Source organism: Diadema antillarum, unplaced genomic scaffold (genome assembly GCF_040938485.1).
Source record: "Diadema antillarum isolate AM-2024a unplaced genomic scaffold, OU_Dant_1.0 seq00000083_RagTag, whole genome shotgun sequence".
Taxonomy (NCBI): domain Eukaryota; kingdom Metazoa; phylum Echinodermata; class Echinoidea; order Diadematoida; family Diadematidae; genus Diadema; species Diadema antillarum.
In genome coordinates this window covers 270,736-285,601 of record NW_027271176.1, presented here as the reverse complement: position 1 = coordinate 285,601, position 14,866 = coordinate 270,736, and the positions used below count along the sequence as shown (strand labels likewise).

The following is a 14,866-nucleotide window of genomic DNA, read 5'->3' as shown; positions in this document are numbered from 1 at the left end:
CATCGGCTTTCCTTGCCCAAATATTTCTACTCTTGCTTCTACTGTTCATTTTCCTTAATTCTCCTTCTCCCTCTCTTCCCTCTTCTTCTTCTCACATCCATGCCGTTCTCTTCCTTTCCTTTCTCCCACTTCAAGGGATATTCACCCCCGCTATCTGCACTCCTAAAAGATGTCAAATCGTGTATTTCACCTGTTGATTCAAGCGAAGTCCTTATCTATCGTAGGGCGGTTAGCTTCAACAACGCCTAGATCAAGGGAAAATCCCTTTCAAGCACGCTGGAAGCGCACTGGCACAACACACAAAAAAGTTTAGTTTCACACGCACGCACGAAGAGATGTTTTTCCTGGAGAGAAAGTAAAGAGCGGCATAACGTCACCCACTGGATCAGACGACTCGAATGCTTTCGAGGAGAAAGAAAGCAAAGAAGGATAGTGTCAAGCAAGCACTTACTTTCATTTAGTATATTCGCACATCGACAAGAATGGTCTAAGGGAGCATCTTGGTGATTATATGTTGTTCAAGACGGATATTTTGGAATTAACAGCAGGAGATTCACAATGAAAACTTCACCAATATCCTTTGCAACTTGCGTATTTGTTGGGATATGTTTGTGTTGGCTGTCTCCGGCGGCAGGTGAGTGCATGTTCTCGAAGCTGTAACAAAGCTCCAGCCGTATGCTAGTCAGAATGACGTATGGATTGTACACCGCAGAGCTTGGCAACATCGTTGAGTTTATGCCAAACCATGATTGAGCAAGCTTTCATGACTACTGTTTTTAGTGTTTACTGATGCTGTGAATATGCTCTGTCAGTGTCAGACCATGGAGTCTTGACTCTGACTGTTTTGATTCGTGAAGTGCCAGTTATTATGTACCGCTTTAAGTTTCTCCAAAATTACTCGTGGATCGAGCGAATGCAGCAATAATAATATTAGTTTATATAGCACAAATTTATCAGCCTGAGGGAAGTCTTGAGTATGAAAACGAACAATGCATTCATTTTAAAGTTTTAGTGCCACCATTGCTGGATGAGAAGAAGTTGTGATGTTGTGATAATAAATTATATTATTGAATAGTTGGAGCCCTTGGGGATACTTCCCCTTTATATGAACAAAATGATCATAGGAAAGCTATAAAGTGTAACTGCATTTTTTCCCCATTTTTTTTTTTACTGTCAATCAGAATTAAGTAATTATTCATTTCCACAACTCTTAAAAAATTAGATGCAAAACTTTATTTTTTTTTTTTAGATAAGAAGTAATTTAGTGAACTTACTGGTACACTGTATTGTGTATAAGTCACAGCTATGAATACTCTGAGGTGACATCAACCAGTGCTCCAAATTTCCAATGAAATGATCACTCTTAATTGTTTTGTGAAAACATTTGAAACTTAAGAATTCTGCTGTTTTTTTCAAATGATGTAAAATTTGTGTGAACTTTTGAACTTTAATGTTCAGATAATGTTTATTTCTTCAAAGTGAATTTGAAAATGAAGTAGAGCAACCCTTTAGCAACCTATAGAGATGGGGTTAAAGAGGAAATCCACCCCAAAAATAAATTCATAAACTCGAAGAAGAAAGAAAAACAATTCCCTACAGAATATTCCAAAAATGACAAAAATCGGATAAGAAATATTTTAAGAAAGAGTATACATATATGTAATTTTGAAGTTTCACATTTTTCCAGAAAAGATTTCTTTGCCTGTCCTGATGAATATTCAAATAAGCGAGTTGATGATGTCATGCTGTCACAATGTTCATGAAGGCCTATGTTATGTATGAAATTCTGAAAAATTGTTATTTTTAGCTAATACAGGTAAAAACATTCTCATACGGTACCAAAATATATCAGAGTTAACATTTGTGTTTTTTTTTTATTTTAGGTGGTTTAAGGCAAGTTTTGCAGGCTTTATACAGCTGAAATATTAGATTTTCGTCATTTCTTTATGAAGAAATAGTGAGAGCATGATATCATCAACTTGCTGCAATTTGAATATTCATAACAAGTGGTCAAGAAGTGTTTTCTGGAAAAAAGAAGAAGAAATGTCAGAATGTCATACCTTCCTTGTTTCTTATCTAATTTTGATCATTTTTGCACTGAATGGATTTTTTTTGTATGAAATTGCTAAAATTCTTTGGTGGACCTCTTCTAATGCTAGCGAAAGCTTCAGCCTCTGAATGGATGGCTTGTAAATATACTAGCTCAGAGCCAACTTCCACCATTTGTTGTTACTTAATGCTATTTACTCTGATTTGTCCAATACAGAGGCTCGGTTTAAGCCAGAGTGCGTGGCATGGGATCAACTAATTCGCACCATTTCTCGCAATGCGAGGGCCATCCCAACAGCATCTGCGAAGTGCTCGAGATCGGCAGACTGCACTCGCTTTGCATGCAAGTTTCTTATGCTGGTATGTAAGCCAGGACACATAATTGAATTTGAAGTACAATGACAGAGACTCCAACCCAAAGCACCTTCTGATCTGGAGATTCTCCCGCCTGAAACCCCTAGCAAACGGGAGACTCCAAGTTGATATGCGCGAAGCGCGAAGTTCCTAGGGTTCTAGATGCTCTCTGGTGCTATCGAAGGCTTATTTTTTCAATATACAATAGCAATAAGTAAGAAATCCTTTCCAACGGGAGACACAGAGCCAGGGCGGGAGAAATTAAATCTCAAGCGGGAGAATGGGAGATTTTGCAAAAATGGGTTTTCGGCGGGAGATCTCCCGTCGAAAACGGGAGAGTTGGAGTCTCTGCAATGAATGCTGCAATCGTGGTGTGTCACAAGAAATAGGCACTGACGACTGAGGTGTCCAAACTCTGTTTTGCTGCATTCATTTCTCATGACCTGTCAGGTTACAGCTGCTACATGGTATGACCTTTGTGAAAAAACAGAACGTTTTGCATAGAAATGAGCTGTCAGTGTCTCTTTCCTGTAATTATGACTTAATATCCTTTGCAGGGACCTTGAATTCCTGCCAAGAGACACTCTTTCTTGCCATTCAACTCAGATCAGTGGTATTCTGATTTTAGGGGGAAAAAATGGATTTGAGCACAAAGACTGCAAATTTTTAAATTTTAACTTTAGACAGAAAAGGTTTGTTCTGTAGAGAGAAGCTGTGATCATCCCCATAGCATATTGGTACCTACTTGGTCAATTTTTATCCAGGATCACACGTTTAACTCGAAAGGGAAGTATAGTTTACATCATAGAGCAATAATTACAGAAGCCCTTGATGAAATTTACTCAACTTTGTAGATTGTTAAAAAAGGCTTTATCTTCTCTATTCTTGGTAGATCGGGCATTGCAAAAGTCAGATCAAATTATAATCTTTCACAAACACTGACTAATTCAGTGCTTATTTGCATCAGTAATAGGGCAATTTAAATCAATCAGGTGCAATAAGGTTAATTTACTCTTCTCTAAAAAAATGGATGTATTTCTTGAACTTTACAAACCTCCTACCAAGATTTATCAAGGCATTATGCTGATATTATTGTGAAAGAGATCTGCCAATAAATAACCAAAGGCCTTGCAGTGTAACTTCCTTCTTTTTTGACATTTTTTTGACAAAATTTCATTTTTAATGAAAGTTGATTTACACATATGATTCCTTTTACTTGTTACTGACGTTTCCCCCCTTTGAAGGAGGTAAGTCATGAGCTCTTTTGCGATGCTAGAAAAATGAAAATATGAGGAATTCTCTTTGTATTTTCTTTCCAGTGTTCACTATTACTGTGACAATTCATGATTCATTTCAAATGGGAACTTTTCTAAGCATTATAAAGTTAGTCATTTATAATTTGATGACGCTTTGCCCATTAATAAGTCAAATAGTGAATGATGGTCTTAATTTTGAAATAGAATATGTTGTATGGTATTGTCATGCTGAGTGCAGTCTTGCAAACTTAGAAAATATAACATGCCTTCCAATTTCTTCAAGAGTAGCAAGTGATACATAATGAATCTCATGTGCTTGACAATATTTAGTGAAGTCTAAAGCATTTATACTTTGTATGACCCAGTGAAGGGGTAATTTGGCTACATCCTCGACAGGTTGAATTTGTTAAAAATAGCATAAAATGCGGCATCAGCTGGTTATATGACTTCATGTGACTAAGGCAGTGAAGTCTTGAAAACAAGCGACCTTTGTGCTGCTCTGCATCATTGTGTGCCTTTTCTGGTCTTTAAACTCAACTACCAAGAGTGTCTTGTGTGTGCATGTACCACATATAGTTTACTGTGAAAATCCAACCTCTTCAAAATTATGTTCACATTATACATGGACACATCTGCCCCCATCTTGTCCCTCTTCTTGTTGATATTACCACATTCAGAGTGCATAGGAACCTCAGTCATCCTTGCTTTCCCCCTACCACCTGTATCCTCATTGCTGATTTTCTCTCTTGTTTGTTTACAGGAGGTATACTAGTAGTCATATTTGCACCCCATTTGTACCTCACCCCCTCTTCCTGTCTCCTTCACCCATATTGTCAGAGTCAAGGATGTCACAAGCCTTACACTGGAAGCACTCAGTCGAAACTCCAGACAGGTCTAAAAATAAGCCTGCATCCAGCAGAAAAATTAGAAAAATAGAAAGAAAGAAGTGCCTAGTAAAGTTGTGAATCTAGCTTTTGTAACCTGAACAGATTTACTTGTACCTTTATTATGTCAGTGCTTGACAAAAATCGTAAAGTGACTCATTGAATGTATAGCTGATATGATCCTTTTCATCTGTTGTTTTATATTCATGACTGTGTACAAGGAGCATGAGATACTATACTTATCATTTATAAGCTTTGATGCAGGGCCCGGCTTCCACCGATTGTCCTCAAAGTAATTGAAAGAATTTGGATTCTAGTGGCAGATGGTTGATTTGTATGCAACTGGATTTATGGTAACATTTTTCACCCCATATTCTGTCATGTACCGGGTATTGGAAAATACCCAGTATGTCAATAACTTAACAGAAGCAACAGAATTAAGCATAAATGAATCTGTGTATTTTCCCAGAAAATAATGAGTATTCCTCATGCTATCTAAAACATTATTGGTGAAAGCAGCAACCATCGTGACGTGGCATTCTCTTTCCTAGGATCTATGATTTCTGATAATCAACCATCCACAAGAATGAAGAAACATGGTATTTATCAGAGGGATTAATTTTTCAAACATGGTGTACACAGTGCATGCACCATGACGTCAGATTTCTTTTAGTCACCATGTTTGTATCATTTTAGCTCCTATTTTCTGTTGTGCTATGACTGGTATGTCATCCTCCCTCTCCCAGTTATAATTGGTATATTGTCTACTATTATATAAATTACATTAAATGTAAATATAGAAAGCAAACATTTCAATGTTGGCAAATGTCACAGGTATACACAGTATACATGTAGATCACAAAATGTTGTAATTGTGCAAGTGTGGCACTTGTTCATGAAATCTTTGTCAAAATAATCCAAAGCAAACACATAATTGATATTTTAATAATATCTTATATCTATTCCCCCCCCCCCCCTTCAGATATCACACTATTACAAAGATTACTTGATACTGCATTGGAAAAGCAAAACCTTACAGCAAGCTTTGCAGTATAGGTACTAAGTTCTCTAACGTTAATGATATGGTTACAGAGTAGTAGTATCCCACTTGTGATCCCCAGTCACATGCCACAGAAATATAGCAATCAACAATTCTGTAAAATACATCATTGTAGAAGAGCAAAGAGTACCAGAGAAGATAGCTTTAGTCAGACAATGACAGACATGGCATTGCCACAACTTCCACAATATCAGTTTGCAACATACCCAATCTCCTGTTTTTATCATGGTAAATTAGAAAAGTGCTGTGTTGCTTGAAGGAAAAAGTGCTGCTTTCATTTCTGTGTTTTAATTGATGTATACATCCAAATTGAAACTTTGTTAGAACTGCTACTTGTAGAAGATAATGTCCCAGAATTTAAACCGTTCGTTTGTTTGGAAATAAATTGTGTTGGGGATTTTTTAGTTTGTGGCAACATTGGCAGTAATGAAGGAAGCTTGCCTATCTGTCACCTTCTTAAACTTCTTAAATGACACATGAATAATCAGGTAGGAGAGAAATTGGCTGAGGAACAAGTTTGGAAGGATATAAGTTATTCTGGAGAGTTTGAGGTGTGCTCATGATGATGACTCATAGCCATCTTGCTAACCTTTTGATCTGTCTAGTAGATTAAAAAAAGAATTAATAGCGAGAGATCAGTGAGAATGGCAGCTTTAGTGATTTACATTACTCTATGTCTTACAGACATGTGAGTAGCATTGGTTTATGTACAGCCACATTTACCCTTGTGACTGGTGATTTGAATTGTCATGCTTCTGAGTAATGGATGTTCAGTATGATGCTAAGTGCGGTACATGGAAAGTGAAGAGTCAGCTTCACCTGACTAAACCTGATGTTCTCCCTTACCAGGAAAGCTTGTCTGCCATATTCCAGACACTGGCTGAAGCCATGTTTGTTTCTTTTGTTTTGTTTTTTAGAGAAGAATACTGGTGACAAATAATTCTTGTCAAGACTGCAAATCTGTCATGTACTATGGATAAGTTACAAGTAATTCATCTGCACAGTTTGATAGAACCTACTCTTATTATGAACTTTGCATGCAGTTCAAATAAATTTTGATTTATAACAATGTACTTTTGTAATGGTCGTTTTCTGATTTGATTACAAATTATGTTTAGTGCTGATGATAACAGTAGCAGCATTACTTTTATTCTAATGATACAATAGTGTTGGAAATGGTAATGATAATCAAACTCAGTGAGAGGACACTTTACTGTAGCCCTTAAAAGTTTTTCACGTGGGAGCCCAAGGAAAGCACAGGTGCTGAGGATTTGCTGGTGTGAGCAGAGATATAGTTCTTTTATGAGAATTCTAGCAAGGACATTAGGCCTATTGACCAGACAATTTAAGATGTCAGTTGAAACATCAGTGTCAATGTTGGAGTCTTAAAATAATTAGTGTTTGTCCTTGCCTCTTCATCATGTTGATAATTGTTTTGTCAAGTAAAGAAAGGAAGACTTTTCTTCGAAGTTGCTTAACTTAGTTCACTGATTGGCATACATGGTGGAGACATCAACACAAATGTCTGGAAACTAATTGTCAATGAATAGAGATTATCTAATCTCCCTAATCCCTATTATGTCACTATGGACTTCCTGTTGGACTGAGGTACATTGCCACACCTGAGCGCACAGGGTTTGCTGACTTTAGAACTAGGTCAAGTGTAGATGGATTACTGACTGTTGATGATAAAGCTTGGCAAGTTAAACCAAGTGCCTGGGCATATAAAGGATTAATGCATGAGATCTGGTGCTGATGGCCTACAGAGAATGTTCAGGAGTTTGAGGTTAAAGTGGCAGCCTGGTTTGGAGCTTCCAAGAATAGAAGGGTGAATGTTCGAAGACAACCCCATGTCTGCAACTGCTGATGGTGAGACAGACGCCCTTTTCAGACGTAGGCCAGTTTATACCAAAACTTGATAAAGAAATGACGTATAAAGAATCATCGTATAGCGGACAGACCACTCAGGTGCTAATCTTGACATTTCTGTAAAATGTTGTATAGATGCGCAGTTTCTCACTGTGCATGTTGTTATGGCCATGGCGTCGCCACTAGTGAATGGAATAGGGTCACCTTTTGCGCGTTCACACAATAAGCCCTGCTCAGTTATTGTATACCATTAGATCTGTATGGTTGCATATGTTCAGACATGATGGAATGCTGATCTGTTATCGAGTTCTAGTTTGAAACGATGCTCTGACCGTTGTTTCGTTACACATCGTTTCGTTATATGTCGTTTCGTTAGTCAGCATTCACACATATAAATTCATTGCATAGCCATTTCGTTTTGGTATAAATATTTTTTCATCTGAACACTGTCACAAATGTACACACTAGTAGTTATGTACATATGTATGATGTACTGTATGCATGGCTGTTTTAATGTGTATGTACACAGGTTGACCAGATTAATGGAGAACATTCTATGTGGTATAGATATAGTACATACAGGCTGACCAGATCAGTGGAGAATTTTCTAGGTGCTATACAATGTAGCTATACAGTACATGCATGTAACAGGAAATACATTATAGCTCACTCAATTTAGAATGATTTCACCCATTCCAGAAGGTTCTGGGAAGTGCTAACATATTTGGCTGAGTGAGGCACTGTCCCTGTAGCCCAATATGATTGGTAGTTATTCTTGGTAATGATGTTTTGTACATAGTTAGGCAGTGAGTCATCCAGGTTTCCTGGAACTTGGACTGGCTAGTAGGTTGGAGAGAGTTATAGAATGTGCTAGAAGGGGGTGAATGGATGGTATATAAGCCAGAGAAATTCTGCAGTAGGCAGAGTACCCAACACCTCTGCTCTGAGAGTTACGTCACTTCTGGCTCTGAAGCAACTTGTTATAGTCAGTCCTGTGTTACCTGCTGACCTGTTATGTTTGTGGAGATAAGGCCTGGGAGACATTTTGCCTGCAGAGAATTATTGCCTATATTGGAAATAGACTCCATATTTTAATGTCAACGGACATTGCCATGACAAAGCTGTGACGGGCTGGATTCCTAGCTGGACAATATAAAGTGAATCATCATTCAACGCATCGACTGGACGTGGTCGTTGGATTCTGCACATTTCGCTGGGAACATTATACTGTGGATCTATCACATGGACCTATACCTGGATTAATACCGAGGATAATCGCAACCTGCGTCTCTGGATTTACGTCGAAGGAATCATTCATCGGTGCATCACGGATCATTCATTTGTGCATCAAGCATCGTATTTGGACACTACCAGGAAACTGTAGGGATTTCGTGATTTAGTGAGTAAGTGATTCCATTACTGACTTATATTTGTTTCTAGTGATCATTATTGTACTGATGTGAAAACCGATTACGAGTCTGTACCCACAATATCACTGTTAATAAACCGCCTGAACATCAGTTGATTGTTTCTTTTGTGCGATCATTCTCAGAGTGATTTTGGTCGTAACAAAATTGGGGGCTTGTGTCCGGGAAGTGAATTTAAAGCCAAAACTTAGAATTTGGAACGTTCCGGAATCCAGAATATTGGTACAGACAAAATACCAGTTGAGTTGATTGTTCAATTGTATACATGTATTGTGTGTAATACATTGTGACAATGTCAATCAGTACAATGGATGTTCAAGCATTTGTTCAGAGGACAGATTTGTCCCTCAAAGATTTGCAAAGGTTACGCAAATGTGATTTGACTGCTGTTGCACAGCATTTAAATGTTGATGTTCCACAAGGTGCTAGAAAGGCAGAGATTCTTGACTTAGTAGCTGGTCACATGGAGCTCAAAGAAGAAATTGACACTTCCGATCAAGCTCACATTTCAGATCAAACACGGCTTGAGCTAGCTAGATTGGAAATAGAGAAAGAGAAGATGAGATCGGAAAGAGAGCAAAAGGCTAGGGAAATGGAAATGCTGGAAAGGGAAAAACAAAGAGAAATGGAAATGCAGAAACTTGAAATGGAGCATCAAATGAAATTGCGTGAGATAGAATTGGCTCATGCACAGATTGTTGAAAATCGTGAAAGGGCTCCCCCTGAATTTGATTTGGCCAAGAACATTCGATTGGTGCCAAAGTTTGAAGAAAACAGAGTTGATGCATATTTTGTGTCATTTGAGAAGGTGGCTAACAGTTTGAACTGGCCACAGGAATTTTGGCCCATGCTCCTTCAAAGTGTGTTTGTCGGCAAAGCAGCTGATGTGTACTCATCTCTCTCTGAAGAGCAATCACGTGACTATGCTACAGTCAAGAAAGCAGTGTTGAATGCTTATGAGTTGGTGCCAGAGGCGTACAGACACAAGTTCAGAAATTCGTACCGCAAACCAGGCCAGACACATGTTGAGTTTGCTCGTGAAAAAGAAATGACGTTTGATAGGTGGTACAGATCCCTGAAAGTGGATCAGGACTTTGATAACCTACGTGAGGTTGTTCTCTTGGAAGAATTCAAAAAGAGTGTTGCTTTCAGTGTGAGGTCACATTTGGATGATCACAAAGTGACAAATTTGCATAAAGCAGCCTTGATGGCTGATGAGTATGAGCTGACCCACAGAAATGACAACAGACCACCTTTCAGGAATTTCTCTGGAAATAAGAGAGACAAAAATCAGTCGAGCAATCCAAAGAATGCTGGTCCTGAAAAAGGCCCGAGTTTTGAAACTTCATTGGCACCAAAGCCTCAATCTGACAAAGGGTCCAGTACAAGTGCAAATGTCATCAAATGTTTTCACTGTAACAAGACAGGGCATGTAAAGTCACAGTGTTGGAAGTTGCAAAACAAAACAAAGAAGGACTTGGGATTTGTCATGTCAAAAAGTGTCCTACCAGAAAACAGTGTCCCGTTCAGTGAAACACAGGCCATTGAAAGTCAGTCTCCCAAATTCAAAGATAGGCTGAAGCAGGTGGATGAGAGCTATCGTAGCTTTTTGTTTGATGGTGAGGTGACCCCATGTACCTCTGGTGAGGCAGGTAAGCCAGTGGTCATCCTGCGGGATACGGGGGCCTCTCAGTCATTGATGGTGGATGGTGGTATGACTTTTCCACCAGATAGTGCAGTGAATGCAAAAGTCTTGATTCAGACTGTTGATGGCAGTTATATGTCAGTGCCACTGTATAGAGTGGATTTGAAGTGTGACCTAGTTTCTGGTCCTGTCACTGTTGGAGTTGTTCCTGAGTTGCCCATGGCAGGCATTGACTTCTTGTTGGGGAATGACTTGGCTGGGGACAAGGTGGTTGCGTCTCCAGTTGTTTCGGAGAAACCAGTGGTGGTTGCTGAAACTGAGCAGTTGCAGGAGGAATTTCCTGGGATTTTCCCAGATTGTGTTGTGACTAGGTCTCAGGCTCATAGAGCTGTTCAAGATGATGCGGATTCTGTTGATGTGGAGGAGAATTCCGGTGTTTGGTTGGCAGAAACCTTTTTCAAGGATTTGAATGATGGGGTTGCTGTATTAGGCTCCAAGGCTAACAGTGATGGGCTGTTTAGCAAGTCTTCCTTGGTTGAAGCACAGCAGGCAGACTCTGAGTTGAAAGGCTTGTCTCAGACGGCGTGTTCTGAGGCTGAGGCTGAAAAGGTCCCTGAGTGCTATTATGTCAAAGATGGCATTTTGATGAGGAAGTGGAGACCTCCCCATAGGCCAGCTGATGAGGATTGGACGGTGGTCCGTCAAGTTGTTGTCCCTCCTAGTTACCGCAGTGAGATCTTGAGGATTGCTCACGAGTTACCTGTTGGCGGCCATTTAGGCGTCAGAAAGACAAAGGATCGGATCATGAGGCATTTTTATTGGCCAGGGTTGAATGTGGATGTGGCTGAGTTTTGCAAGACTTGTCACACATGTCAGGTGGCTGGTAAACCACAGCATTCAGTGAAGCCGGCGCCATTGATTCCGATACCTGCGTTTGAAGAACCGTTCAGTCGGGTTCTAGTTGACTGTGTTGGACCTTTGCCTAGGACTAGGTCGGGTCACAAGTACCTCTTGACAATCATGGATATGTCCACACGGTTTCCAGAGGCTATCCCATTGCGAAATATCACTGCTAAGACTGTGGTAGATGCTCTAGTGCAGTTTTTCACTAGGTATGGGTTGCCCAAGGAAGTGCAGTCTGACCAAGGGTCAAATTTCATGTCAGGCATATTTCAAGAGGTGATGTATCGTTTGGGTGTGAAGCAGCTGAAGTCGTCAGCTTATCATCCCCAGTCCCAAGGTGCGTTGGAGCGCTACCACCAGACCCTAAAGACAATGATTAGGGCGTTCTGTGAGGAGTATCCCGAGGATTGGGATAAGGGCATCCCTTTCCTACTGTTCGCAACGAGGGACTCCCCAAATGAGTCGACAGGTTTCAGCCCATTTGAGTTGGTGTACGGTCATGAAATTAGAGGCCCACTGAAGCTCATCAAAGAGAAATTCATGACTGAGGATGATGAGGTCCACCTACTTGACTACGTGTCAAAGTTTCGTGAAAGGCTTTCAAAGGCTTGTGAGGTAGCTAGGGAACACTTGAAAGTGTCACAAGACTCTATGAAGAGAAAGGCAGACAAAAATGCCAAAGCCCGAACTTTCAACCCAGGTGACAAAGTTCTTGTACTGCTGCCCATACAAGGTGAACCACTGAAAGCCAAGTTCAGTGGCCCATACTGTGTCAAAAAGAAACTCAATGATGTGAACTATGTGATCAGTACGCCAGACAGACGAAAAGATCAGAGGGTGTGTCACATAAACATGCTGAAAGAGTACTATGAGAGAAAGGCTAGTCAGCCAGTAGGCGTAGCTCAGGTGGTAGTAGAAGAAGTAGATGAAGAGGATCAAGCTCAAGATGAGAATGGAAGTGAGCCCTCTAGTGCCAGGTTGTCTAACTCAGAGATGTTAGGGAAAGTAGATGAGGCACTGAACTACCTACCTGAAGATCAGAGGAAAGATGTGACTAGTCTGTTACACGAGTACAAAGAACTGTGTAAAGACAAACCAGGCTGCACCCCTCTGGCTGTACATGATGTTGATGTAGGAGATGCTGACCCTATCAAGCAAAACCCTTACAGGTTAAACCCGAGCAAACTGCAAAAAGTAAGGGAAGAGGTTCAATACATGCTAGACAATGACATAATAGAACCGAGTAAAAGCAGTTGGAGCTCCCCAATCGTCATGGTGCCCAAACCGGATGGGTCTCAAAGATTCTGTATAGATTACAGAAAGGTGAATGCCGTGACGAAAACAGACTCTTTCCCCATTCCCAGACTAGAAGACTGCATTGACAGGGTCGGAAATTCTGCATATGTCAGTAAAATAGACCTTCTAAAGGGATACTGGCAAGTGCCCTTGACCGACAAAGCCAGAGAGATTTCTGCCTTTGCTACACCAGATGGCTTGTTCCAATGCAAAGTAATGCCATTCGGCATGAAAAATGCTCCAGCCACCTTCCAACGGCTGACAAACCAAATCATTGCCGGACTTGACCACTGTGTAGTATACATTGATGACATCCTTGTGTATAGTGACACGTGGGAAGAGCACATTACACACTTGCGGCAACTTTTTGATCGACTCAAGGAGGTTGGATTGGTGATTAATCTGGCAAAGAGTGAATTTGCAAAGGCCAAAGTGGTGTATCTCGGGCATGTAGTCGGTCAGGGACAAGTATTGCCAAGAGAAGCCAAGGTAGAGGCTATACTAGGCTTTCCCATCCCCCAATCCAAGAAGGAGTTGCTCAGATTTCTGGGCATGGCTGGTTTCTACAGGAAATTTGTACCAAATTTCAGCACAGTAGTCACCCCCCTAACAAACCTGCTGAAGGGCAAGGCAAAGTACACCTGGACTGATGAGTGTCAAAGAGCCTTCGAGAAACTAAAGGCAGTCCTTGCTAATGAGCCTGTTTTGGCAGCTCCTGACTTCGCAAAGCCATTCAAGGTGGCAATAGATGCTAGCGATGTAGGAGTGGGAGCGGTTTTGCTCCAAGAAGATGAAGAAGGCACTGAACGACCAGTTAGCTACTTCTCCAAAAAATTGAACACATACCAGAAGAAGTACTCCACAATTGAGAAGGAGGCTCTCAGTCTCATCCTTGCCCTCCAGCAATACGAAGTGTACTTGACAAATAGCAAAGGGGAGGTCACAGTCTATACTGACCACAACCCCTTGGTCTTTTTAGACCGGTTCAAAATGAAGAACAACAGGTTGTTCAGATGGAGCATGATGACGCAGCCATATGCACTCAAAATCAAACATGTGGCAGGCAAAAACAATGTAATTGCAGACGCTCTGTCAAGAGTGTAACATGAAGAGAGTATCAAAGGTGAAAAGTTTTCACCACATATCATTTCCAGTGTATGTGTTTAGCATATTCATTAATGTGTGCAAAACAGTTTGATATGATTGTATAAGTTCTGAGAATCCAAGCAATATCATTGTAAATGGTATCCATGAAAAGAGAACATGGAATTAATACAGCTATCCAAAAGGCATGTGATAGTATGTGATTATTGTTGCTTGACTTGGATTTTACCTCACATTCATTGTAAATAATAATGAGAAATTGTGAAGGTAAAAGAAACCCTTGCTACGGCAAGGCTTTCTTTTTCCCATGGGGGATGGTGTCACAAATGTACACACTAGTAGTTATGTACATATGTATGATGTACTGTATGCATGGCTGTTTTAATGTGTATGTACACAGGTTGACCAGATTAATGGAGAACATTCTATGTGGTATAGATATAGTACATACAGGCTGACCAGATCAGTGGAGAATTTTCTAGGTGCTATACAATGTAGCTATACAGTACATGCATGTAACAGGAAATACATTATAGCTCACTCAATTTAGAATGATTTCACCCATTCCAGAAGGTTCTGGGAAGTGCTAACATATTTGGCTGAGTGAGGCACTGTCCCTGTAGCCCAATATGATTGGTAGTTATTCTTGGTAATGATGTTTTGTACATAGTTAGGCAGTGAGTCATCCAGGTTTCCTGGAACTTGGACTGGCTAGTAGGTTGGAGAGAGTTATAGAATGTGCTAGAAGGGGGTGAATGGATGGTATATAAGCCAGAGAAATTCTGCAGTAGGCAGAGTACCCAACACCTCTGCTCTGAGAGTTACGTCACTTCTGGCTCTGAAGCAACTTGTTATAGTCAGTCCTGTGTTACCTGCTGACCTGTTATGTTTGTGGAGATAAGGCCTGGGAGACATTTTGCCTGCAGAGAATTATTGCCTATATTGGAAATAGACTCCATATTTTAATGTCAACGGACATTGCCATGACAAAGCTGTGACGGGCTGGATTCCTAGCTGGA

The 14,866-nt window shown here is 40.3% G+C and overlaps 1 protein-coding gene across 1 annotated transcript in view; it reads left to right on the top strand.

Moving 5' to 3' along the window:
• The first annotated feature begins 558 nt into the window (after positions 1-558).
• The window catches only part of LOC139726438 (uncharacterized), a 34,439-nt gene continuing 20,131 nt past the window's right edge, over positions 559-14,866 (top strand). The window contains exons 1-2 of the mRNA XM_071637396.1: positions 559-634; positions 2,267-2,409. Coding sequence (XP_071493497.1) covers positions 559-634; positions 2,267-2,409 — 219 coding nt within the window. The remainder of the gene's footprint in view (positions 635-2,266; positions 2,410-14,866) is intronic.